We start from the raw sequence: 24,304 nt of genomic DNA on the forward strand, positions 1-24,304 counted from the left end.
TGCCTTCTACCATTCTTTCACTTGTTTACCCCAGTCTAGGCACACAAGCCTCCTTTCCATTCCCCGAGTTATTCTAGGCACACTTCTGGTTAGGGCTTTGCACTGGCTGGTTCCACTTTCTGGAATATTCCCCTCCAGATACCCAAATGGCTAACTCCTTCACCTTCAGATCTTTCACAATTATCTTAATGCATCCTACCCTACTTTCTACTTAAAATTAAAACTCCTCTACTTCCTCTTACTCTGTGCTTTCTCTTTTTTCATAGTGCTTCCTCTGTCAGAACGTGAGGTGAGCCAGGCTTGGTAGAGTACAAACTTTAGACAACTTTCTCTTGCAAAGAGGAAAACTCTCAAACTTTTTTGACAAGAATAAATGTTTAAAACTTTCTTGCTTTTTTACAGCAGCTGTTCCACCTATAAAATGTGAACCCAGAAAATATTGCCTTTTTTTTTTTTTCTTAAAAACTTTGAGACTGCATTTGACTTTTGGGCCATAAATGACCCTGAGAAGCATTTTGTCTTACCCGAGGCAAATAAAACCAAAAGGTAGATTTACTTTGTTGAGATAATATACCTAGTTCATACCTGAACCAGGGTTAGAATTCAGGCATTCTGTCTCTCCATTGTGTTGCTCTTATATTTTCACCACAGTAACTTCTTTGTGCTTTTCAAACTTTGTCTCACCTGCCTGGATTCCTGGCCTCATGCTTGCCCATGATGGCTACAACTGTTTAATTTTGCCTGGCTTTCCTGAACCCAGCACCTCTCTATGTACCCTGTTTCCTCCACATTACCCCTGACCTTGATGAGGTTGGCAGAAAGTTGGAATATCTTTGACAGTTAACAGTAGCCAGTTTTATCATCGGCTATTCTATTTGCTAAGCTATTTGAAGAGGATATTTGTGAAGTCATTGAGGTTTGGACATTCTCTAATTTAGCATTATCTATAGTGGACATTAAATGATAATATTGTCAATTTTATTAGAAGGATGATAACCATAATAAAAACTAAGCATACATTTACATTGTTTTATAATAATGAAAGCAGTTAAAAATACAGAGTTTATACTGTGCACTGTTGGTGCTTTATGTATATGAACTCATTTAATGAGTTAGGGGTGATTATTATCCCTGGTATATAAATAGGGAAACTGAGGCTCAGAAAAGGTAAACTTGCTCAAAGTGACACATCTAGAAAAGGCAGTATCAAGATTTCTATCAAGGCAGTCTGGCTCCAGGGTATTGTTTACTTAATTGCTTTTATTTTATTGAACCAGAGCAACTATTCATCAACAGAAACACTTATAACAAAATCCTATACATTTTGGGATTTTAGATACAAATGTGAAAAGCTCAAAAACAGATTTTTTCCCCTAGATCCGTATGAGAATTTTAACATTTGTTATGTGTTAGTTTTATAATTTCTGTTTGATGGAAAAAGGTTTTTCCCTCCAATTCTCAAATATTTTCTCAATTTAGAGTTTCCAGTTCAAGGAGATAAACATTTTCTGTGCTTACAGAGAAAGTTATTAGAGGCATTGTCCTGTAGTAGAAATTGCCCCGGGCTTGGGTTCAGGAAAATAAGGCTCTAGCCTAGATCCTACATATTAATTAGCTATGAGACCCAAGCTGTTTGCCTTTTATGCATCAATTTCTTCATCTGTAAAATTAAGTGTTTGGACTAAATGATAGTTGTGGTCCTTTCTAGCTCTCAGATTCTGAGATTCTGTTGTGGAATTAGGAATTATTTTTTTCTATTTAATTTTAAAATTCTTCACAGTATACTTAATATGTATTTAAATATACTTTAAAAATCCTTAAAATATACTCTAAAATATATTTTAAAACTAGTAGAATTAAAAAAAAAACAAAAAACTAGTAGAATTATCTTGAAATCTAGACATGTCAATTGCACATATATTTCCTTAGGCTGAGTTAAAAGTAAAAACAAAACTCCTTTAATCATCTACTTTTTCTTCAGGTTTAATGCTTTTTCTAATTATAATGAAAAACATAAAGATTATTAAAAATTGGAAAGTAGTGGGCTTCCCTGGTGGTGCAGTGGTTGAGAGTCCGCCTGTCCATGCAGGGGACACAGGTTCGTGCCCCGGTCCAGGAAGATCCCACATGCCGCAGAGCGGCTGGGCCCATGAGCCGTGGCCGCTGAGCCTGTGCGTCCGGAGACTGTGCTCCGCAACGGGAGAGGCCACAACGGTGAGAGGCCTGCATACGGCAATAAAAAACTAAATAAAAAATTAAAAAAAAAAAAAAAAAATTGGAAAGTAGTACTTCCCAGTGAAGCAGAAAATAAACCATCTATAATCACCAAGAGGAAAAGGTCATTTAATATTTTGGTGTGTTTGTTCCTAGTCCTTATTAAAATATTTTGTTTAGTTTAAAATACTAATATATGTAATTATTGAAAATTTGGAAAACATGAAATTATGAAAATGAAATGTCACCCGTAATATTTTTGCCTAGGGTTAGCCACTATTAATATTTTGATGGATAAACTTTTCCTGTTTTTCTGTGTATATATAAATATTTTTATTAAAAATTGAGACCATACTTATAAAGTATTTTGTACTCTGCATTTTTCATTTAACATATTGGGAACATTTGCCAATATTATTACAGGTTCTTACATAGTCTGAAACATTAGGCTCTGTTAGATTTCAAAGAACAGAACCACCCAGGGGGCCTTAAGCAGTGCACATTTTTTGTAAGAATGCATGGAGACTAAAGAAGACAGGAAACTTTGCCATTGTATAGCCAGACTTCAAGGAGACTGGAATATTATTATTTTGGATAATTGAGTGCAGCTCTGGTGATGAAGTTATTCTGTCATTTTTCTCAGCAGCAAGTGTCCTTTGGTCTAGTGGTCTGTCACAGCGACTTACCTTCTTTCAGTTCTAGCTTCTGCTGTTGCAGTCGTGAACTGGCAGACTCCTTTTTGCCTCTGTCTCATAGTTTCTGCTTACTGTTGGCTTCAGCTTATTCTTTTTTTAAAAAATTCTTTTTAACCTCTACTTACATGACTTTACTGTATCTCCGCTTCCGCTTAAGCTTCATGTTACCAGCTATTGTCTCTTATTCAGATACCTCAAGAAAGAGGATCAGATTGAGTTAGTTAATGTTGTCCAAGTTGGGTAGGCCCTGCCATCCCATACGCTGCTAGCCAGCCCAGGAATTAGCTGTTCTTAAAGCAGATGCCTGTTTGTGGTCTAATTCACCAGAGCTTAGGGAGCTCCTAGTCAGGCACGCAGAGTAACAGGCTACTCTCTAGTGTACATGGTTTTGAGCTGTGTAGTATCTTTCAAATTGGTATATCATAATTAATTTCATACAGTTTTAGTCTTTCTATTGTTTTAAAACCTTCACCGTTAAAAATAGCACTGCAACTCAGAAACAAGGAAAATAAACATAGCACAAAACAAAGTTGAAGAAATCAGGTTCTTGTACTTCTGTATTTGAAAGACAGAATTCGAAATAACAATGCATTAGTGAATTCTAAGAGACATTAATATGAGGAGATACAAGGAACACAGAAAAATTAAAAATCGAAGTTAAAAAAAAGGTCTGGGGATTATGTAGACTAGAACTATAGAAAAGGTTGAAATGCATTCAGGAAAGCTATTGATTAGTGAACCCCAAACTTGTTTACTTATGATAACATACCTAGTTAATGCCAAATAAAAGATTCAAGTAGAAAAAAAATTATATTGATGTTATCGTATATTATAAAATGTGTTTGCGTAGCAATTACTGTACATCTGCTGAAAAACAGATCCTATTTTAAGAAACAACAAATGAAACAAAATGTCTTTAATACTCCCTCACCAAAATAGCACTGCAGAATACTTGATTATTCGTGAACATATCTGTGCCACTGTAATTATTTTCTTCTAATACATTTCTAGAAGTAGAATTATTAGGTCAAAAGGTATGAACTTTTTTTAAGACTCTTTTTACATACTATCAAATTGTGCGCTTGAAAGGTCTTTCATTTTGTAAGTTTTTTTCTTTACATTCTAGATCATATGTTACATGTATGTTTTTGTATTTTCTTTTTATTTAACAGTATATTATATGTACTTTCCATGTTATTAGTTTGCAAACTTCATTTTTAATAGTTGTCTAATATTCTATTATGCTGAGATACTGTAATTTACTTAACATTCCCATTATTTTATTCTTCTCTATTGTGAATAAAGTTTCAGGGAGCTTGTTTATGCATATATTTTTATTCACATTTCAGATTATTTTTTAGGCAGGATCCCTAAAGGAGAAATTACTGTGCCAAAGGTATAAATATTTTTAATGCCAAATTGATTTCTGGAATGGTTGTAATAATTTATAGTTCCACCGACAGTACATGATATTTTCCATCTTAAGACCTTCTTGCCAACATAAAGTGTTTTATTTTATTTCATTTATTAGTCTTTGTAGATAACTAAGATGGCACCCGTCTTGAATTATATCTTTTAAAATTATTAAGTGCTACTTCTAGTTTTTTGGGTTAACAGAATGTTAGGTTATTAGGTTTGAAGGGAGTTCAGCTTCCTACCCATTACTCTTCTTTCCAGCATATCGAATTATTATTTTAAGAAATTTGACCTTTCCATTACTGTCCAGGGCCAATTGTACTTTGACTTAGAATAAACTAAATTATTATTATTATATTTTAAAACTTTAAACTTGAAGGAACATAATGGATAAAAGGAGTAATTTATAATGCTGTCCAGTTAAACTGAAACATACCTCTCATTTTCATTGCTAACAAACCCCATCTCCCGCCAAACTTAAAATAACAAAACCAGCACCACCACCCCCCAAACTGGAACTAAGGTAGTATCAAAATTAAGTAACTTATGTCACATCAAAACCATCAAAGATGATATTTTGTAGTTATATTAACAAACATGAAGTGTGTGGCTTTTCTTATCCATTTAATAAAAAAGGATGGTTTTGTTAAAACTTTATCTGACAGTATTGTTTGGTTGGCACAGCAAAGGAGGTATTTGCTGTAGCCAATAACAAGTAAAAGATTTGCCACTCTGGTACTCAAGCTCTTTGCTAGGAGAAAGCATGCTATATGAAGTGGGACTCACTGAAGAGAGTGTTTTCAGCTGTTCTGTTGAGAGCAGTCTCATCTGTAAAGAAATGTGAATTAAACCCTGGATTGTAGTGGTTTGAATAATGAATGGAAGGTGAGATAAAGAGGTGAATGTGGAAGACTCTTTCAAGACACTGGATGAGGAAGGAGAAGAGATGGATGCCATCATACCTTGAGAGAGAAGAAAATAGGGGTTCAGATCTCAGGCTGGGTAGACTTATGCAGGATTGTAAGCTATGTGTAAGGAGCCAGAGAGAGGGAGAAACGAGTGGATTGCAGAGGAGACTGAAGGAGATGCAACCAGGAGCAAATGATTAGTTTGCCTCCATTGAGAAAGATGGTAAAGATACTGAAAACATAGGTAAATCTAAAAATGAAAGGGAGAGAAGGCATAGCAGTTTATGTTCTTGATCTTTTTTCTTCTGGTTGGAGGAGCCATGGTTATCTGCAAAAAAGTGGGTTGGGAGGAAAAGACTGAGCACATAGAGGAGCAATTGTGAAGTATGGAAAAGGGAGTTGATTAGGAATGAATAAAGATTGCTATAGCATTAATCTAACTGAAGTTAGAAATAATTTGTATGATTTTTTTCTATTGTAGCTCCAGGCAGTGGGAATTGAGGTGAAGAAAGTAAACATTTCAATTAAATTGGATTGACAAGAGACACTCTAGAGGTGCAGAAAATAAAGGGTTTTGTTGGAGTATGGTTAAATGATTGATTGTGTAGTTCTGGCAGATAAAGGAGGAAGTGGAGTCATAGGGAGCAGATTTGGAGTAGAAAAGCAAGGAGGAGTGGTAAGGAGTAGGTTACAACCAGAGACAAAAAAGCAAATTTGATAAGGGTGGGAGAAATGAAATGATTGATGGTAGTGGTAAGAGGAGAAATTTACAGTTCAGAATTTCAGAGGTGATACAGTTCCAGATGATGGCGTGGGTTGCTGAATTAAATAGAGGTGAATTTCCTCAGAGTAGATGAGGTCAGTTAATCAGTTAGGTTTTGGTGCTGAGTACTGAATTATTTGGGATGAAGACAAGAGTTCTTGTAGAAAGAAAAAACTGTGATGTGAATGTCTGTGTCATTAGAGAGTGTGAAGTTGTGCCAGAAAGAGCACAGCAGACTTGAGACTGCTATCCTTAAAAAGCCTTGCTTGCTGTGTCGGCTTTTGGTTGGTTGTCTGAGAACTTGGACTTTGGAAGCATTCCCAGTATGCCCAGAATTGATAAGAATGGCTCACTGTGCCTAAACTGTTTGTACAAACAGTATGGTGTATACTGAACACCTGCTTTCCTTCTGGGAGTCTGGAATTTTGGTACATGCTAAGTAGAGGGGGCCTACGTGACTAGTCCATGGTAAAAGCTTTGGCACTGACTCTCTAATGACCTTTCCTGGTAGACAACATTATACACATGTTGTGAAAACTAGTTGCAGGAGGAATTAAGCACATCCTGTGTTCTTCACTGAGAAGAGACTCTTGCACGCTTGCTTCTGGTTTCCTCTGGATTTCACCCCATATGCCTTATCCCATTGCTGATTTTGCTTTGTATCCTTTTGCTGTAGTAAATCTAGCTGTGAGTATAGATTTATACTCACAGGACTGTATGCTGAGTCCTGTGAGTCCTCCTAGTGAATCATCAAACCTGAGGGTGGTCTTGGGGACCCCCAACACAGAGGGAGCGACCTGGAAGGCTGAAAATGACGGTTGGGCTTGGAACAATGTGGAAATCATGTGCATCAGAGGGAGAGAGAGCAGTGGTGTGGAATTTTGCAATGAGGAGGTAGTGGAATGTAGACATTTCTTCTTTTTTTTTCTTTTGCAGTACGCGGGTCTCTCACTGTTGTGGCCTATCCCATTGTGGAGCACAGGCTCCAGACGCACAGGCTCAGTGGCCATGGCTCACGGGCCCAGCCGCTCCGTGGCATGTGGGATCTTCCCAGACTGGGGCACGAACCTGCGTCCCCTGCATCGGCAGGCGAACTCTCAACCACTGCACCACCAGGGAAGCCCTAGACATTTCTTCTTGCTTGGAAATTATTTAGCAAATATTTCATGAATATTTATCAGGCATTGGACCAGACATTTAGGATATAAAGATTATTAAGATATCGTGCCTACCTATAACCAACTCATTGACTATCAGGGTAGGGAGTTAGGCTTATGACATAATTATAATGAGATATGATAAGGACTGTGCAAGAGAGAATATAGTCAAGTATTATGAGGACATGGAAGATGGAGTCTGGAAGATGAACTCCAGGGAATGAGCTATAGTTGAGAATTTCTAAGGAAAGAGTGTCATTTCAACAGGATTTTTGGTTAAAGTGAAGAAAAAAAATTTTTTTTTAAAGAGAAGATATAAATAGGTATCCAGGTAGCAGATCAATAGATCAGGGGTTCCAAAGTTAAATATTAAAAGAGGTTTGGAAGGGGAAGAATCTATCAGGAAAGGGAAGTTCTCAATTAGATGAAAATGAGAGTGCAGGGTAACAGATTAGTTTACTCTTTGAATTTTGGCTATAGATTTAGGAACGAGGCGACAGTGAAATGGAAGTAAGTGAGTAAAACAAGCCTATTTCAAGATTCCATTTAGATTTAGGTGTAAAGTTGCAGTCCCTTTGCCGAGCTTTACCAGGTGTAAGAGCTTTGAAAATTACCTCAATTTATATAAAAGTAAAAATTGGGGGAATTCCCTGGCGGTCCAGTGGTTAGCATTCTGCACTTTCACTGCTGAGGGCCCAGGTTCAGTCCCTGGTCGGCAAACTAAGATCCCGCGGGAAAAAAAAAAAAGTAAAAATTGGCCTCTTACCTGCTTGCTTCCTTTCTTTTTCTTGTGTTTTTTTTTTTTTTTTTTTTTTTTGCCGCACTGTGCGGCATGCGGGATCCTAATTCCCTGACCAGGGATTGAACCCGTGCCCCCTGCACTGGGAGTGCGGAGTCTTAACCACTGGACTGCCAGGGAAGTCCCATGCTTTCTTTCTTAAAAAAATTTTTTTAAAGCTATATAAGCCTTCTGTTGTAGGACTTTGTGATCATGAAATGTTACATAGAAGGTGCTCAATAGTTTGATTTGAATGAATTTCTCTTTTTCTCCAAGTACTAGTAGACTTGTAAACTTGTAATAGGTAAAATAGGTTGTTTAATGTGTTTTATCTTCTTGTCATATATGTCATTCTTTGAAAATAGTTTAAATCGTTTATCACTTCTAAAGCCGTATTTTAAGAGTGATTAAGGACAAGGTCTTTCATAGGAATAGATGCAGATGTAGCACATGTCTACATTTTTCAGGCATCTAATGGACTGACAGTTAATATGTATTGAATGGTAAATAAGACAGTTGTTGGTAGCACTTTGCCAACCCTCACTTTCTTCTTCATTCTTCTCTCCCTCTTTCCTTCTACTTCCCCTTTCCAACTTTTCCCTGTATTTTTCCTTCTCCTGCTTTTATTGCTTATGCATATCAAGGACACCTATTAAAATCCACAGCCATTGCCTATCTCCATTAGTAACATTCAAAGCTAGGGAAAAAAGTCATCTATTTTTTTTTAAATTTATTTTATTGAAGTATAGTTGATTTACAATGTTTTGTTAATTTCTGCTATACAGCAAAGAGATTCAGTTATACATATATATACATTCTTCTTCATATTTTTTCCATTATGGTTTATCACAGGATATTGAATATAATTCCCTTTGCTATACAGTAGGACCTTGTTGCTTATCCATTCTATATATTAAAATAATATGCTTTGAAGTTAGTTTTAAGGTATAGGTGGTAGCTCAAATTAACCTTTTTTGTTTTGTTTTGTTGGTTAGTTATCATTCAGCATCTTATTTATTTTTTTTAAGTAAAGCAAGACTATCACTTCAAGTAAAACAACTGATAGGATTTGTTGTCAATAATTCCAGCTTTCAGATGAAAATTGGAATTTGGGAAAACTTACATCTGCCTCTGTGAGCTTGACAGCTTCTCAATACTTACGATGAGATCAGTGGTCATATTAATGAATGTGATGATTCTGATATCACACAATGAAGTGTGTCAACATTTGGAAATCTGCATAACTCAATCTACCAGTATTTTCCAAGGGACAAATATATGAAGTTATAAAATCAGGTATGGGTAAGAAAAAAAAATCCATTTAAAATGCAAGATATACAGTGGATTTTAATTGAACAGAGTATTCAAAGTTCATTGATAAAGCTTGTTTCCTCCTTACAAGAAATCCTTAATAAGGTAGCACTTATCAAGTTTTGTTATAGTATCAAAGAATATATACAATTTTCCAACTACATATCTGGTGAAACTCAATTTTCTTTATAAACATTAACCAAAAGAGCATATCACTACAGATTGAATGCAGAAAGAGATGTGAGAATTCAGCTGTCTTCCATTGTGTGACATTAAAGAGATGTGAGAAAATCTCACTAAAGTTTTTTGTTTTGAAAAATATTTCTCATAAAAACATTATTTTTGTTAGCGTAAAAATGAGCATTTTGGGCTCATTTATGAATAAAAATTTTAAATGTTTTAGATGTCTCAGTTCTAATGTATAATCTGAAATAGTGATAAATCTAAATCACATAAGCTTAAGCTCACTGAGGTCCTCAAGGATTTAAGAGACCAAAGAAGTCCTGACACCAAATGTTTGAACACCCCTTGTTCACCCAAATGTTTGAATATAGTAGACTACTATATTCCAAATGGAAATGAGGAAAGGGTGCCTGGGTATCATGGCTCAATCTGCCTATAATCATGAAGTACTTGATTTGAATATTAAATGTCTTTAAACATTTTTAAAGCGAAAGCAGATTGCAGTTGGGTTTCACTCCTGTGGGCTGGGGAGACTCCAAGGCCTTCAACAGCAACATCTTCTTGCTCCTCTTTACAGGTATTCTTGTTAAGCAGGTGGGAAAGAAAAGTGAGGGGAAATGGGGCTTCCTTGGTGGCGCAGTGGTTAAGAATCCACCTGCCAATGCAGGGGACACAGGTTTGAGCCCTGGTCCGGGAAGAGCCCATGTGCGGTGGAGCAGCTGAGCCCGTGCGCCACAACTACTGAGGCTGTGCTCTAGAGCCCGCGAGCCACAAGTACTGAAGCCCGCACACCTAGAGCCCATGCTCCGCAACAAGAGAAGCCACTGCAGTGAGACGCCCTCGCACCGCAACAAAGAGTAGCCCCCGCTCGCCGCAACTAAAGAAAGCCCCCGCACAGCAACGAAGACCTAACGCAGCCATAAATAAATAAAGGAGGGAAGAAAGGAGGGAAGAAGGGAAGGCTGGTGGCAAAGCTAAGCACTCCCATCTATTGTGAACCATGTCATTCTTTTGGGGGTGAGATGAAGAAAGAGAAAGGATTACTGTCTGTTGTTAAGACACAACAAAATTATGACTGAAGAGGAGAGTGCCTAAAGAATGTCCTTGGAACTGCTAGTTCTTACTCAGAAGAATAACTACTAGCCTGACTTACAAGGAGCCCTGGCTTGCAGGAACAGCAGGGCAATTAGCTGGTAGTGCTCCGTGGGCAAAGCATCAACACTCAGCCTTATTATAAGGAAGTATCCAGGCTCGGAAAAGAAAGGAAATTAAGGTTTATACTCATACTGGATTGCTCCCTCTAAATTAGCATATTACTGGCAAACTATAGGTATTTGATATAATCTGTTCCAAATATTTAATGGCTGAAGGTGGAAGGGGAAGATACTTTAGGAGACTTGGAGGTATCTGGTTGTTGCTTTTCTAAAAAAATTTGAGGACCAGTTGGAAGGAGATGGTTAATTGCAATAATAAACATGGTTGAAATGAAACCTGTTGCTTGAAGGAGAGATCTTCAGACCAAGGGAGATAACACAAGAGATGGAAGTGTATAATCTAGAAGGTCCAGTATTCTATAAACATTTGTTGAATGGTATCTCCTCTAAGGCAAATAGATGAAAAGGGAGTCCATTATCTAGAGACCTCATAGAACTGTCAGCGAGTACTGCATACCTCTTCCTCATGCTAGGGCCTTTACAGTTGTAGGTGAGTTACCTGTAGGGGCATTTTCAAGTAGAACCACATTGCTCTGAGGCCCCCACAGAAAAAACAGGTTTAGCTCAGAGTCTTAGAAAGAGAATATCACCAATGCCAGAATTATATTAAACAGTAATGGTTGCCAATTTACGTTTAGTGTCAAAACTTTTTTCATAAAATAGTATTCATTGTTTATAAAGACATTTGATGTTATTTCAATGCTGCTATTAAGTAATTTTTGAAAGTACTTTAAGATGATGACAAAATGGTCTCAGATGCCACCATCTACATGTTGTAAGGAAGTCTAGATCATGATGCAAACGACAGCCTGACCCACAGAAGTGTTGTGATTGACTTGCACAGTATTATAAAGGTGGGAAATTTTGCAGAGAAATCTGGTTTTCCATCTCCTCTTAGAAGAAGAAAAATACAACCTGTCAAAGGTGGGCCTGCATTCTAGTGTGACAGTAATCAGCTGGATCTGACTCATTACATTCACACACACACAAATTGTATACCTCTGCTTGGCTGGTCTCCACCACTCCTTATTGACTGCACACAGCCTACCTTATTTGATTTCTCTCTCTAGCTCCACTGATGGTTGAGTTAGAAACCCTTGACCTGGCCAGCTGTTTCATACAGAATATCTTAGGGGATCCCTCTTACCAGTGCCAGATACCCAAGATGCAGTATTGTGTATTCAAGTGTTGCTAAGAGAGTGAATTTTAAGCATTTCTTCACAGGAAAAAAAAAATGTAACAGGTGATGGATGTGAACTAAACTTACTGTGGTAATCATTTCACAATGCATGCACGTATCAGATCATTAGGTTGTACACCTTAAATTAATGCAGTGTTAAATGTCAAGTACATCTCAATAAAACCGGAAAAAAAATTTGGCTCCAGGGTCCACTAAAAGTCATCATATGTAAGCATCTCAATTTTATTTCCAGGGTGCAGTCTGCTATTACCAATGTTGTCTATGAATGTTTTATTCTTTCCCACTAACTTATGCAAAGAAATAGTCAAGTGCCCAGTCAATCCTCATGATCTTTAAAGACACTTAAAAGCTTGAAGATGTTAAAATGCACTACCTTGGTTTCATTTCTTTGGGGGTATGTGTAGCAAATGTCTTGGTATTTGAAAGTTGAAGTAGCTGTTTTGTTCCAGGTGTTTTTGACATTCTGTAGCTGTAATAGCAGTGTAGATATGCTGATCTCAGAAAATGTAATTTGCGTTCTTAGACATGTTATCCCTTTTTTGAGAGTTAACAAAATGCTCTTGACCTAAAGAGTAATTAATAGCAGAGATTTTAGCTTCCTGTTACTTAATTGGAAGAATCTTAGTAATTTTGACAGAATTGGACAGTTGTGTTGTTTTCCACAGTACTATTTGGCTCACAAAGATAGCTCCAAAGAAGTCATGTCTTTGTATATTCTCAGCCTCTTGTATAAAAGTTTTGATTCAGCTGCTAAAATTGCTTGTTACATTTCATAAATTGCTGATGACAGTGTGTCTCAAACTTCCATTGTTATTCTGTGTATAAAGTTGAAATTTACTTGAAATTTGATCAAGTTAAATGGTGTATTTGTTGCAACCATGACATGTAATAACATATTTTTCTTTTTTTAAAAAATAGATTTGGACTGAGCAACAAATTTGAATCAGAATTCCCTTCTTCATTAACTGGAAAAGTGAGTGTCAATTATTTAGGTATTATTTGTATGCCTCAAAACTAAAGTCTTTTCCTAACAAATTAGAAAAATTTATGCTAATGAGACATGTTTATTGACATTAATACTACAGTGTTGTTATTTCTTAAAATTTTTCTTTAGGTAGCTCCTGAAGAATTTAAAGCCAGCATCAACAGAGTTAACAGTTGTCTTAAGAAGAACCTTCCTGTTAATGTACGTTGGCTACTTTGTGGCTGCCTTTGTTGCTGCTGCACACTAGGCTGCAGTATGTGGCCAGTTATTTGCCTCAGTAAAAGAGTAAGTTGAATTATATATTTTAATTTAAATATAGAAGTTGACAAGCCAAATCTTGCATTTACCTAGTTTTTATTTTTTGTATTGAATGCATCACACTATTCTGAATACTATACAGAAATAATTTGATCCAATAGAGGAGTGATTAAGTTCCGTCCACATGCTGTTATATTAAATAGCAATCTGAAAATTATAATTTTTATGACATAGGACATTACGTTAGGGTAGAATATAGCGTTCTCTATGTATACATTCATGGTGGTAATTGAAAATTTGGGTTCAGGTCTGCCACTTATCTCTGACCTTCTAGGCATGTTTCCTAACCTATTTATTTATTTGTTTGTTTGTTTATTTATTGCTGCATTGGGTCTTTGTTGCTGTGTGCAGGCTTTCTCTAGTCGTGGTGAGCGGGGGCTACTCTTTGTTGCGAAGCTCGGGCTTCTCATTGTGGTGGCTTTCTCTTGTTGCAGAGCATGGGCTCTAGGCACGCAGGCTTCAGTAGTTGTGGCACGTGGGCTCTAGAGCACAGGCTCAGTAGTTGTGGCGCACGGGCTTAGTTGCTCTGTGGCATGCGGGATCTTCCCGGACCAGGGCTCGAACCCACGTCCCCTGCATTGGCAGGTGGATTCTTAACCACTGCGCCACCAGGAAAGTCCCTTCCTAACCTCTTTAAACTGTAGTTGACATATTTGTAAAACGGCAATATTTACCTCCCTACTTGAATAGGACTGTTGTAAGGATAAAATAAAATAGTGTTTGTAAAGCTTTTAGTTGAATAGCTCAGAGCAAGAGTCTAATATATGTTGATTAATAGCATTATTACTGAAATGTAAGATAGTACCCATAGAAGAAATAAAATGGTAATAGTGCTTATTTTTATTTGGTGAAATAATGGGGAATTCTGTTTTCTTTTTTTATTCAAAGAAATTTTTTTTGTTATTTTACAAGTTTCCTGTGATGAGTACATAGTAATCCTGTAATCTGAAAAAATGATCTAAAGTGTAATAATTTTGACTGCTTATAATAAAAAATTTCCAAGATGTGGGTAGAGATAAGGCAAATTAGTATAGATTGAATGTGTTATATTTTTGTTAAAAAGCTTTAAAAAATTGTGTAATTAAATGTATAAAAATGAAATACCATTACATTGAAATTGAATGTATAGTTTTGTGTGGCTACATTTCATTTTGTCATCAAATGATAGGAAATATGGAAAAGCAAATTTTATTTGTCCTTTTTTGTTTTACATAATAAGATGTATATTTCTACTGGAAAAATATTTAACTAGTGCATTTTATTAATAGGAAGTAGATATTGCCTTCATAATAAAATTACTATTGTAATATTTACTGTAATATTTACTTTTTTATATTCCAAGAATATTTCTTTTTTTCCCCCCCATATTTCTCACCAGATCATCTTCCTACCATAGATTAAAAGGAAAAAAAAATATGGTTGTACCTGCATCCACAGTTGAATTTGTAGCTCTTATAGTTTAGAGCCTCTCACTCCCTCCTACTGTTTGGGCATTTCCATTGTTTAAGTGACTGCTATATCTTACTTGGTTGGTCATTTGCTGTTATTTAACCCAAGGAATCAGAGAGTTTTATTACTGTAGAAACCTTTGTGACCTAGTTATTTTTATTTTTTTGAGGTTTTGAGATTCTGTTTTTTACTTTTTAAATGAGTAAACAAGACATTGCAATGTGCACACAGTGTAGGATTTAGAAAACAAAAGTAAACTTCCTACCCTTTTCCATGAATTCTTAGTAAGAAGATCATATTTCAGATGCTTTCATTAAATTCCTTCTTATTTGAGACATAAGGTAGATTGACTTTTTTAGGTTATTTCAGTCTGTAGTTTCAGAAAGTACACTTCATTCAACTGTGTATTATTATGTATAAGGTCTTTCTTGTATTTATATGATTTAATTTTTTATGGACTCTATTGTCCAGTGGGCATAAAAAATTTGACTACTGCTTAAAAAACTGTTCATTTCCCTGTCGAGGGTTTAAACTATTATATAATTGGAGAGAGGGACCCTTCATGCATGTATGAAGAGTATTAGAGGCCCTGAAAAAAGGGGTGCTTTGTAAGATGGGGGCAGGATGATTTGGAGCAGGGATTTTTAACCTTTTATTTATCATAGACCCTTTTGATAGTCTGGGGAAGCCTATGAACCCTTTCTTAGAATAATGTTTTATTTGTGTTTGGAAAGGTTTAATGTATCTTAAATGTGTTTTCAAATACATTGGATTATTCAGGAAACCAATTACATAGTTATCAAAATACTGAAACCCCTCAAATGTGTGCTTTATAAATATTTATTAATGCATGCAAAATAAGATAGCAGGGGACTCATGGTAGTATGATGTTATAGGAAAAATCTGTGATTTCTGTGAGTGATAAATATACAGGTCCTATTTAAACTACCACAGTTAGTTGCATGCATTCATAGCCTAAGGAAATATACTACATTTCAGTTAGAGGTTAGTGAAATTAAAGATGAATTTTTGTTCTGTCCACTTTCACAGACTGCTGGAATTCTATCTAGGTATTCCATGTTAAGAACCCTTGATTTAGAGGTACTAGTATAAATAAAAGCTAAAACCCAGCCTGATTGCCAGCCTCTGAACCCCTCTGAACGTCTGCTTTGTCCTCGTTTGTGATGTGGAATCATCTTATATGGTTAGAATTGTCTCACTCTAAGGCAAATCAGGACCAGAGGCATACTCCATATGCAGCTTAGCGTTTTCACCTTCCTAACATTACTTAATAGTTTGAATAACTAGATTTCTGCCTTGTCTTTGAAACCCATCCCCAAATGAGTGATCCTTTTTATGACCTGGCCATGTTCCAGAGACCTGGTTTTTAATCTGTCCTATCGTTATTATTTTTAGGTCTTCCAAATTGCCTTTTCCTTTTAATTTTTTTTAAAATTTATTTATTTTTTGGCTGCGTTGGGTCTTCGTTGCCATGTGTAGGCTTTCTCTAGTTGCGGCGAGTGGGGGCTCCTCTTCGTCGTGGTGCACGGACTTCTCGTTGCGGTGGCTTCTCTTGTTGCAGAGCATGGGCTCTAAGTGTGTGGGCTCAGTAGTTGTGGCTCGCGGGCTATAGTGTAGGGTCAGTAGTTGTAGTGCACGGGCTTAGTTTCTCCGGGGCATGTGGGATCTTCCTGGACCAGGGCTTGAACCTGTGTCCCCTGCACTGGCAGGCGGATTCTCAACCACTGTGCCACCAGGGAAGTCTGCCTTTTCCTTTTAAAAAAAATTACCTTAGCCTATTTTTGAAAATTATTTAATATACAGTAAAATTTTCTCTTTTTGATGTACAGTTCTATGATTTTTGACAAATGCATAGAGTTGTGTAACTACTGCCACAATCAAGATACATTACAGTTCTTTCACTTCAAAAAACTTCCTTTTTCTGTCCCACTGCAGTCACACCCTCTTCGGTTTTTAAACCCTGGCAACACTGATCTGTTCTCTATCCCTATGGTTCTGCCTTTTCTAGAATATTGTATGAATGGAAGTATACAGTGTATATAGCCACTTGAATCTGGCTTCTTTCATTCAGGTAGTGCATTTTAGAGTCATCTATTTTGTTTCATGTATCAATAGTTTATTCTTTTTTATTGCTGAGTAGCATTCTATTGTATGGATGTATCACAATTTGTTTATCCATTTGTTTATCCAATTGAAGGACATCCCTTGTCAGATATATAACTTGCAAATATATTTTTGCAGTCTGTAATTGTCTTTTCATTCTCTTGATGTCTTTGGCAGAGCAAAAGTTTTTTATTTTGCTTAAGTCCAATTTGTTAATTTTTTAAAAATTGATTGTGCATTTGGTGTCATATCTAAGAATTCTTTGCCTAAATTAGGGTCACAACATTTTTCTCCTGTGATCTCTTCTGCATTTTACTTTTAGGTCTATCACCCATTTTGAGTCAGTATTTGTACAGGTGTGAGTAGATCAAAGTTCATTTTTTGCATATGACTTCACGTTTTCCAGGGTGATTTGTTGAAAAGACTATCCTTTTTCCATTAAATTGCCATTGTATGGGTACATTGTCAAAAGTCAATCAACCATATATATGTGGATCTATTTCTGGACTCTGTTCTGTTCTATTGACTTGTGTCCATCTTGATTTCAATACCATGTGGTCTTATTTATAATATTTTATAGCTGTATAGTATATAGTATATATATATATGCTATAGTGCTGTAGTACCTACTATAAAACTATAAAGTACTATATACAAGATACATCTATATATATGTATATATAGTATCTAGTGTGTGTGTATATATATATATACATATATATGTGTGTGTGTGTGTGTGTATATATATATATATATATATATATATATAGTTTAGTACCTTATAGCTTCATAGTAAGTGTGGAATCAGGTAGGGCAAGTCTTCTAAACTTCATTCTTCTTTTTCAGGATTGTTTTGGCTATTCTAATTTCTTTCATTTTTCATATATGTTTTAGAATCAGATTGTTGTGTCTAAAAAAATATGCTGGGATTTTGATGGATTGAAATTATAGATCAATATGGAGAAAATAGACATCTTAACAACAAGTCTTCTAAACCATTAATGTGGCATACCTCTCTATTTAGGTCTTCTTTGATTTCTTTTTCATCAGTATTTTGTAATTTTTTGCATAGCATACAGATCATGCACATATTTTGTTAGCTTTATATGTACTTATTCCTTTGGTTTAGGTGCTATTAATGGCATTTTTAAATTTTTGATTTCCAGTTGTTCATTGCTAGTACATAAAAAATACAATTGATTTTTGTATATTGACATTGTGTCCTGTGATCTTATTATATTACAGGAATGTTTTTGTACATTCTATGGGATTTTCTACATAGATAACTATGTTGTTTTATTTCTTGATTTCTAATCTGTATACCTTTTATTTCTTTCTCTCTTTTTTCACTGAGTAGGATTTCCAGTAAAATGTTGAATAAGAGTGATGAGAGTGGACTCCTTTAGGCCTGATTTTCTCTATTTTTCTGTTTTCAATTTCACTGCTTTTTGCTTCTATTTTTATTATTTCTTCTCCTTGCTTTGGATTTAATTTGTTTATTTATTTCTAACTGCACTGACTAGAATCTCCAGAAAAACACTGATTAGAAGCAGTGAGAACATATGTCCTTGTCTTGCTCCTGATATTAGGGGGAATGCATTCTCACTTTCATCATTCCATATCATATTAATGACAGGGTTTTGTAGATGTCCTTTATCATCTGAGTAATTTTTTTTTTTTTTAAATCAAAGTAAGTTATTTATTTATTTATTTATTTTTCTGTACGCGGGCCTCTCACTGTTGTGGCCTCTCCCGTTGTGCTCCGGACGCACAGGCTCATCGGCCATGGCTCACGGGCCCAGCCGCTCCGCGGCATGTGGGATCTTCCCGGACCGGGGCACGAACCCGTGTCCCCTGCATCGGCAGGCGGACTCTCAACCACTGCGCCACCAGGGAAGCCCCCTGAGTAAGTTTTATTCTACTAGTTTGTGGAGAGTTTTTATCAGGAATAGATGGTGGATTTTGTCAGATACCTTTTCTGCTTCTTTAGAGTGGTTATATGGTTTTTCGTTTTTAGTTTAGAAATATGTGGAATTGATTGGATTTTTGGATGTTAAACCAACCTTGCATTCCTGGAATGAACCTCACTTGGTCATGTCTATTTTTCTTTTAATATTTTTGTTGGATTTGATAGACTATAAGTTTGTTTAGAAGTCTTATATCTGTGTTCATGAGGGATATTTTTCTGTAGTCTTTTCTCGTAATGTCTGATTTTGGCATTGGGGTAGTGATAGCCTCACAAAATGAGTTGGGAAGTGTTCCCTCCTCTTCAGTTTTCTGGATGAGTTTGTGCAGAATATGCATTATTTCTTCCTTAAATTTTAGGAGCACTCATCAAGGTTCCTCTGTGTTGTAATGTGTATCAATTCTCCATTCTTTTTTATGGTTGAATAATATCCCATTATGCATATATATCACAGTTTGTGCTTAACTTCTCGAGGAACCAGAGCAGTGTTTAGTCTAGGGCTGAGCACTAGTGAGGCAAGACCTTCCTGGTTACTTTACTCAGTAGCTTGTTAATTGTGATGTTTTCTAGTATGGCTCATGGAAAGAGGCTTTGTGCTGGATATTTGTCAGTTTGGGATACTCTTCCTGTAATCCTTTCTAGTAGTTCTTTGCTCTACCTTTGGTAGTTTCCTTACCCACGTGTGCTGCTCAGCACTCACCTTGATACTCAGTAGAGACTATCTGCAGATCTTTGGAGTTCTTTGCAGCACTTTCCTCTCTGGTACTCTGTTCTGTGGCTTCTAGCTGCCTTGGTTTCCTCAGAGTCTCAGCTCAGTCTCCTTAACTCGGAGTTGCCGGCTTTGTCTGGGCTCTCCCTCCATTCACTGTGGCCTGGAAGCTCTCTGACATCAGTAATCATGGGAAAGCATAGGGCCTTTCTCATTTGTCTCTGTCTCCCAGGAATTCTGGTCTTTGCTTGTCTGTTGTCCATTGTCTTGAAAACGGTTTCATATGCTTTGAGGGGTATTTTGGGTTTTTGTTTGTTTGTTTTGGTGGTTTCAGACCAGAGGGTAAATCTGGTGCCTATTGCTGCATCCTCGCTGAAAATGAAAGTCTGAATGTCCTCTTTTTATAGAAGTGTTTTGACAAATAACTACTGTGCTGCGGATTGAAAGATTTATATTAACGCTATACTCAAAGAGCATGTAGTCTATTTGGAGAATTGGCTAGATGAGTGCAGAGATAGTTTAAGTTTGTAAGTACTTGTCATGTTTTTCATGAAGTAGCTCTAATAACAAAAGACAATAAATATATGTCCTTAGGGTCTAGAAATATGAAGTAGCCACCTGCAATCACAAAATATGTTTGAGGTCTTGTGTTACATCTCAGACACTCATCTGAATTTTACATTCTATTACAAAACATATATTTTTTTAATAGAAAATGTTTAAAATGACTTCTTGAATAAAGTTGATACTCTTAGAATATAAGCATATGTGTCTTATGAAATTGCTGGTTTTAGCTACCACTTCTTTATGCTGCTAGTATGCCATTCTCTGGCAGTTACTTATTCATTAATTCAATTAATATTTCTAAAGCTGCACTGTGGACTTGGTACTGTTTAAGATGCTGTTTAGATACTGTTTAGAGGTTATATGTTTCCTCTTGTAGACTTAAAAAGTAGACAGAAAGCAATGAGGTAATTACAGATAGTGATAAGTGCTTGGAAGACAATAAAGCAGAAAACCTCAGCCTTTTGCTGTTCTTTGTAAGAGCTTGAGGAGCTTACAAGCAAATAAAATGCTTCAGCTTCATTAAATAGATCTTATGACCTTTACTTTGCAAAAGCTTATTTTCGTTGATACTTGTGATTATACTTTGCTTTTTGATTGTGCCTTAATTGTAATATTATAGTTTTGAAAATTGATGTCTAAGTAAGTGAACTCTTTATGACTTGTTTTTCTTTCAGCCTGGCTTATTTATTGAGGAAACAAGTTTCATAATTTTACTGTACATTGTGTTACAGTATTTTTTGTTTTAGCTTGTTTTCCATCCTAAAGTAACTATTAGTTTCAGTCTTCTAAGATTTTGCATATATATATAAAATATCCCACATTTAGTGGTTTTATAGACTTTGTTTATATATGCTCTCAGCCATTATCCTTTCTGACTGAAGAACTCTTAAGTTTTAGAATGTTTATACACCAATTTCTTAATCTAATGAGTTGTCTTACCTCCTTTTTTTAGTGCTTTAATCTCTCTCTTACATATGATGACCAAAATTGTGTGGCTTTCTAAAAGTGCTCTCTGTATGGATTTGTTGTAAATAGTGTATATTTCCATTCCCTTTATACTTTTATTTGTATGTTGTCCTGTATCAGGGAATCATTTCTTTAGGAATAGGGAAATAGGCTGCAACATGTGGTAGCTGGGACCTGCACTTTGGTGCTAGAGGAACTGGTTTGGAAAGTGGTACTTACTCAGAATGACTGATCAGTTTACTCTCTCTAAACCTCAGTTTTTACCTCTCTAAGATGGCGTTAATCTCTTCTTTGCAGTGTTGTTTTAAAAATTAGAGCAAGTGCATGTAGGGTACTTAGTATAGCATTTTGGCTATAGTGTGTGCTTAGTTAACGGCAGTTGCTATTAATATCATTTTATTATTCTTCCCAGTGTCTGTCTTGCTAACTACTATATCCCCAGTGCCTCTCACAGTGCCTCTCATCTACTTTATGTTCAATAAGTATTTGCTGAATGAATGTACCTTTTGGCTTTTGAAATTCGTGAGTAGTAAGAACGTAACATTTCAGAAGATATAGTCCTCACTATTCAAAATAAGATTCCTAAGTAAATAAAAGCATCTTGTCTTTTAGAGTAAATAACATTTTTTTTTTCTGCAGGAGCAGTGTGATAAAGTATAAACAATAGTAAATTAGTGTTTGAAGCTGAGTGACTTTGAGAGAGTCGCTTAAAACCTCTCTGGGACTGGACTTTCACCACCATCCCCCCCACATCTTCTTTTTCTTTTAATCTCAGAAGAAGAGAGGCTGACTGATCTCTCTAGGTACTCTCCAGCCCTAAAAATCTATAATCCTTTGAAAATTGAGCTGTGTAGGTCTACAAAACATCGCTATTTCCAAGCTCTAAGTAAAGAAGTTCTCAATATTGATTTTTATTTCAAATCTAAAGATTTAACATTTTAGTAAAATATTTTCTTTCTTTGTTTTTTTTAGTTTTCCTTTTACTTTTTTGGCTTCTCTGAGTTTTTTTTGGATAATTGCTATTTAGTTTTGAAACTTTGATTAAAAAAAAGGCCTGTATCTCATCTAACTGTTTTACTTTAAGTTGTATTATGCTTAGATTTACTTCTAGATATCTTTTCTCTCAACCTCAAGTTTAGTTATCCAATAATTGTGAGTTACTTTGGTTGGGGTATAGAAGGGGTGGAAAATCCAAATGGAAGAGGTCAAGAGTAGAGGGTTTTGAGTGAGAATGCAGCCTTGTAAGACTTAAAAAAATTCAAGGGAAAGTGAACCTAGGACAGTCATAACCAAAGAGCTGCAAATATTTGTATATGAGAGGAATTTGAAGTATACTTACTCAGTTATACTAACAGTATTAAAAGTTACCCAAAACTTTTAGAACTCTAATTTACTCTGTGTTTGGGATTTGAGCATTTGTATTCAGTAACTCTGAATCATGAGAATGTCAGTGAACCTTTGGATGAAGAATTAGATAAAGAAAAATGCTAATATGTTTCAGGTAATGAAAGCAAAACAAACTTAAAAACATCATAATGAAATTTTAGTGAAGGGCGATCTTGAAAAGTTTCTGGTAAACAAAAGAGATGATGAGTTAAATGTAGTCTTATGACAATCATTATTATTAATTGAAAGTATAGGAAAACCAGTGCTAACTTTTTTTTAACGAATGCTATCCAATTGCTTTATTTCTATAAATATAACATATTTATAAGGGCTTTCATATGTTCAAGATAAGTATACATCTGTGAAACCAACATTATAAGCGGTGCTGTAAACCCAACCATCACCTCTAATAATTCACTCCTTTCCTCCCTCTTTTTTTGTGTGTGTAGGTGTGACAAGAACATTTAATGTAAGATCTACCCCATGCATTCTTCCCCCACCCCCAGCTTTACTGAGATGTAATTGACACATAACATTGCATAAGTTTAAAGTGTACAACATGATGATCTGATACACATATATATTGCAAAACCCAAACGTTCTCTTCTAATCTTGAGTGTTCACTTTATGCCAGGGTCATTGAGTTAATCAATTTACTTGTACTGTGTCATTCAATCTTCCCCAAATTCCAAGAGTAGGCATTCATATTATTCCTATTTTAAGGATGAGAAAACTGAGGCTCAGAAGTTAAGTAATCTGTTTGAGATCCCACAGTCTACAAAGCTAGGCCATAATTTGAACCCCAGGCTTAAAGCCTCAGATATGCTTTTTTTCACTCTTTGATAAGGATACAAAATCAAGCTGTTTTTTATTACTTATCATAATTTAATTTTATACCTGGAAGCAGGGGGATTTTAGAGGTTTGGAAGAAACTTAAAAGATCATTATTTCACAAGATAGGAGATTCAGGCCCACTGAGTGTTGTAAGTTTATCCAGTTGATTTATAAATGGTAACAGTGTTCAAGCATTTTATATTAGCTTTTGCAGTACTTTAGTTTTTCAGCAGATTTAGCTTTCCAATTATTTTTTCCCTAATATTTAAACAAATTTGTAATTTTTTTTTTTTTTTTTGTGGTACGTGGGCCTCTCACTGCTGTGGCCTCTCCCGTTGCGGAGCACAGGCTCCGGATGCGCAGGCTCAGCGGCCATGGCTCATGGGCCCAGCCGCTCCGCGGCATGTGGGATCTTCCCGGACCGGGCCACGCACCCGTGTCCCCTGCATCGGCAGGCGGACTCCCAACCACTGCGCCACCAGGGAAGCCCATAAACAAATTTGTATTTCTTGAAAATACAAACTAACAGTAAAGGAAGGAGGCCATAAAGGAGGTAAAGATGCAGGAAAACAGTATATTTTAATCAGATTTTATACAAAGTTCCAGTTGGACAACTAAGAGTTGATATATTGCTTTTGCTTCTATTTTACTTTTATAAAAACAAAAATCAACATCCCTGTCTTTGAAAAATTATCAGGGTCTCACTCCCTAATAAATAAGTACACATTATTTCTGGTAAAGTTTTTTCTTTTTATAATATTACACCCTTCCTTAAAACTTGTGTATTTACTCTTAGAGAGACTGAGAATGTCATGTAAGGAGTTAATGCAAAGTAGGGGGGACAGGGGCTCGCAGCACTGAAGGTAGAGTCGGGTATTCTAACACCCATCTATCCTTAAGTGTTCAATTTGCAGTTTCTTGCCTCTTCTTTAGTATCTCCCACATTATAAGGATAAATAGGTTTAACCTCTTTCAAATCTTACTTCAGTTGCTGTGGAAAAGGGATCTCATGTAAAAAATTTCTTAGGACCAGAAGAATATATTTATTGCTGTTTCATTTTAAAGAATACTTTAGGCGTGAAACTTAGAAAACTGATTCTTACATAAACTAAATTACTTCCGTTAGTGTGAATGGCACTGATGATTTGTTTTTAGCTGGA

General features: G+C 35.9%; 1 protein-coding gene across 2 annotated transcripts in view; it reads left to right on the top strand.

Moving 5' to 3' along the window:
• The window catches only part of CHIC2 (cysteine rich hydrophobic domain 2), a 47,717-nt gene that overhangs the window by 10,124 nt on the left and 13,289 nt on the right, over positions 1–24,304 (top strand). For both annotated transcript variants that reach the window (XM_027102954.1, XM_027102955.1), the window contains exons 2-3: positions 12,759–12,813; positions 12,955–13,110. In XM_027102954.1, the coding sequence (XP_026958755.1) occupies positions 12,759–12,813; positions 12,955–13,110 (211 nt within the window). The remainder of the gene's footprint in view (positions 1–12,758; positions 12,814–12,954; positions 13,111–24,304) is intronic.

This window comes from Aethalodelphis obliquidens, unplaced genomic scaffold (genome assembly GCF_003676395.1).
Source record: "Aethalodelphis obliquidens isolate GAN/ISIS:26980383/991018 unplaced genomic scaffold, ASM367639v1 scaffold6, whole genome shotgun sequence".
Taxonomy (NCBI): Eukaryota; Metazoa; Chordata; class Mammalia; order Artiodactyla; family Delphinidae; genus Aethalodelphis; species Aethalodelphis obliquidens.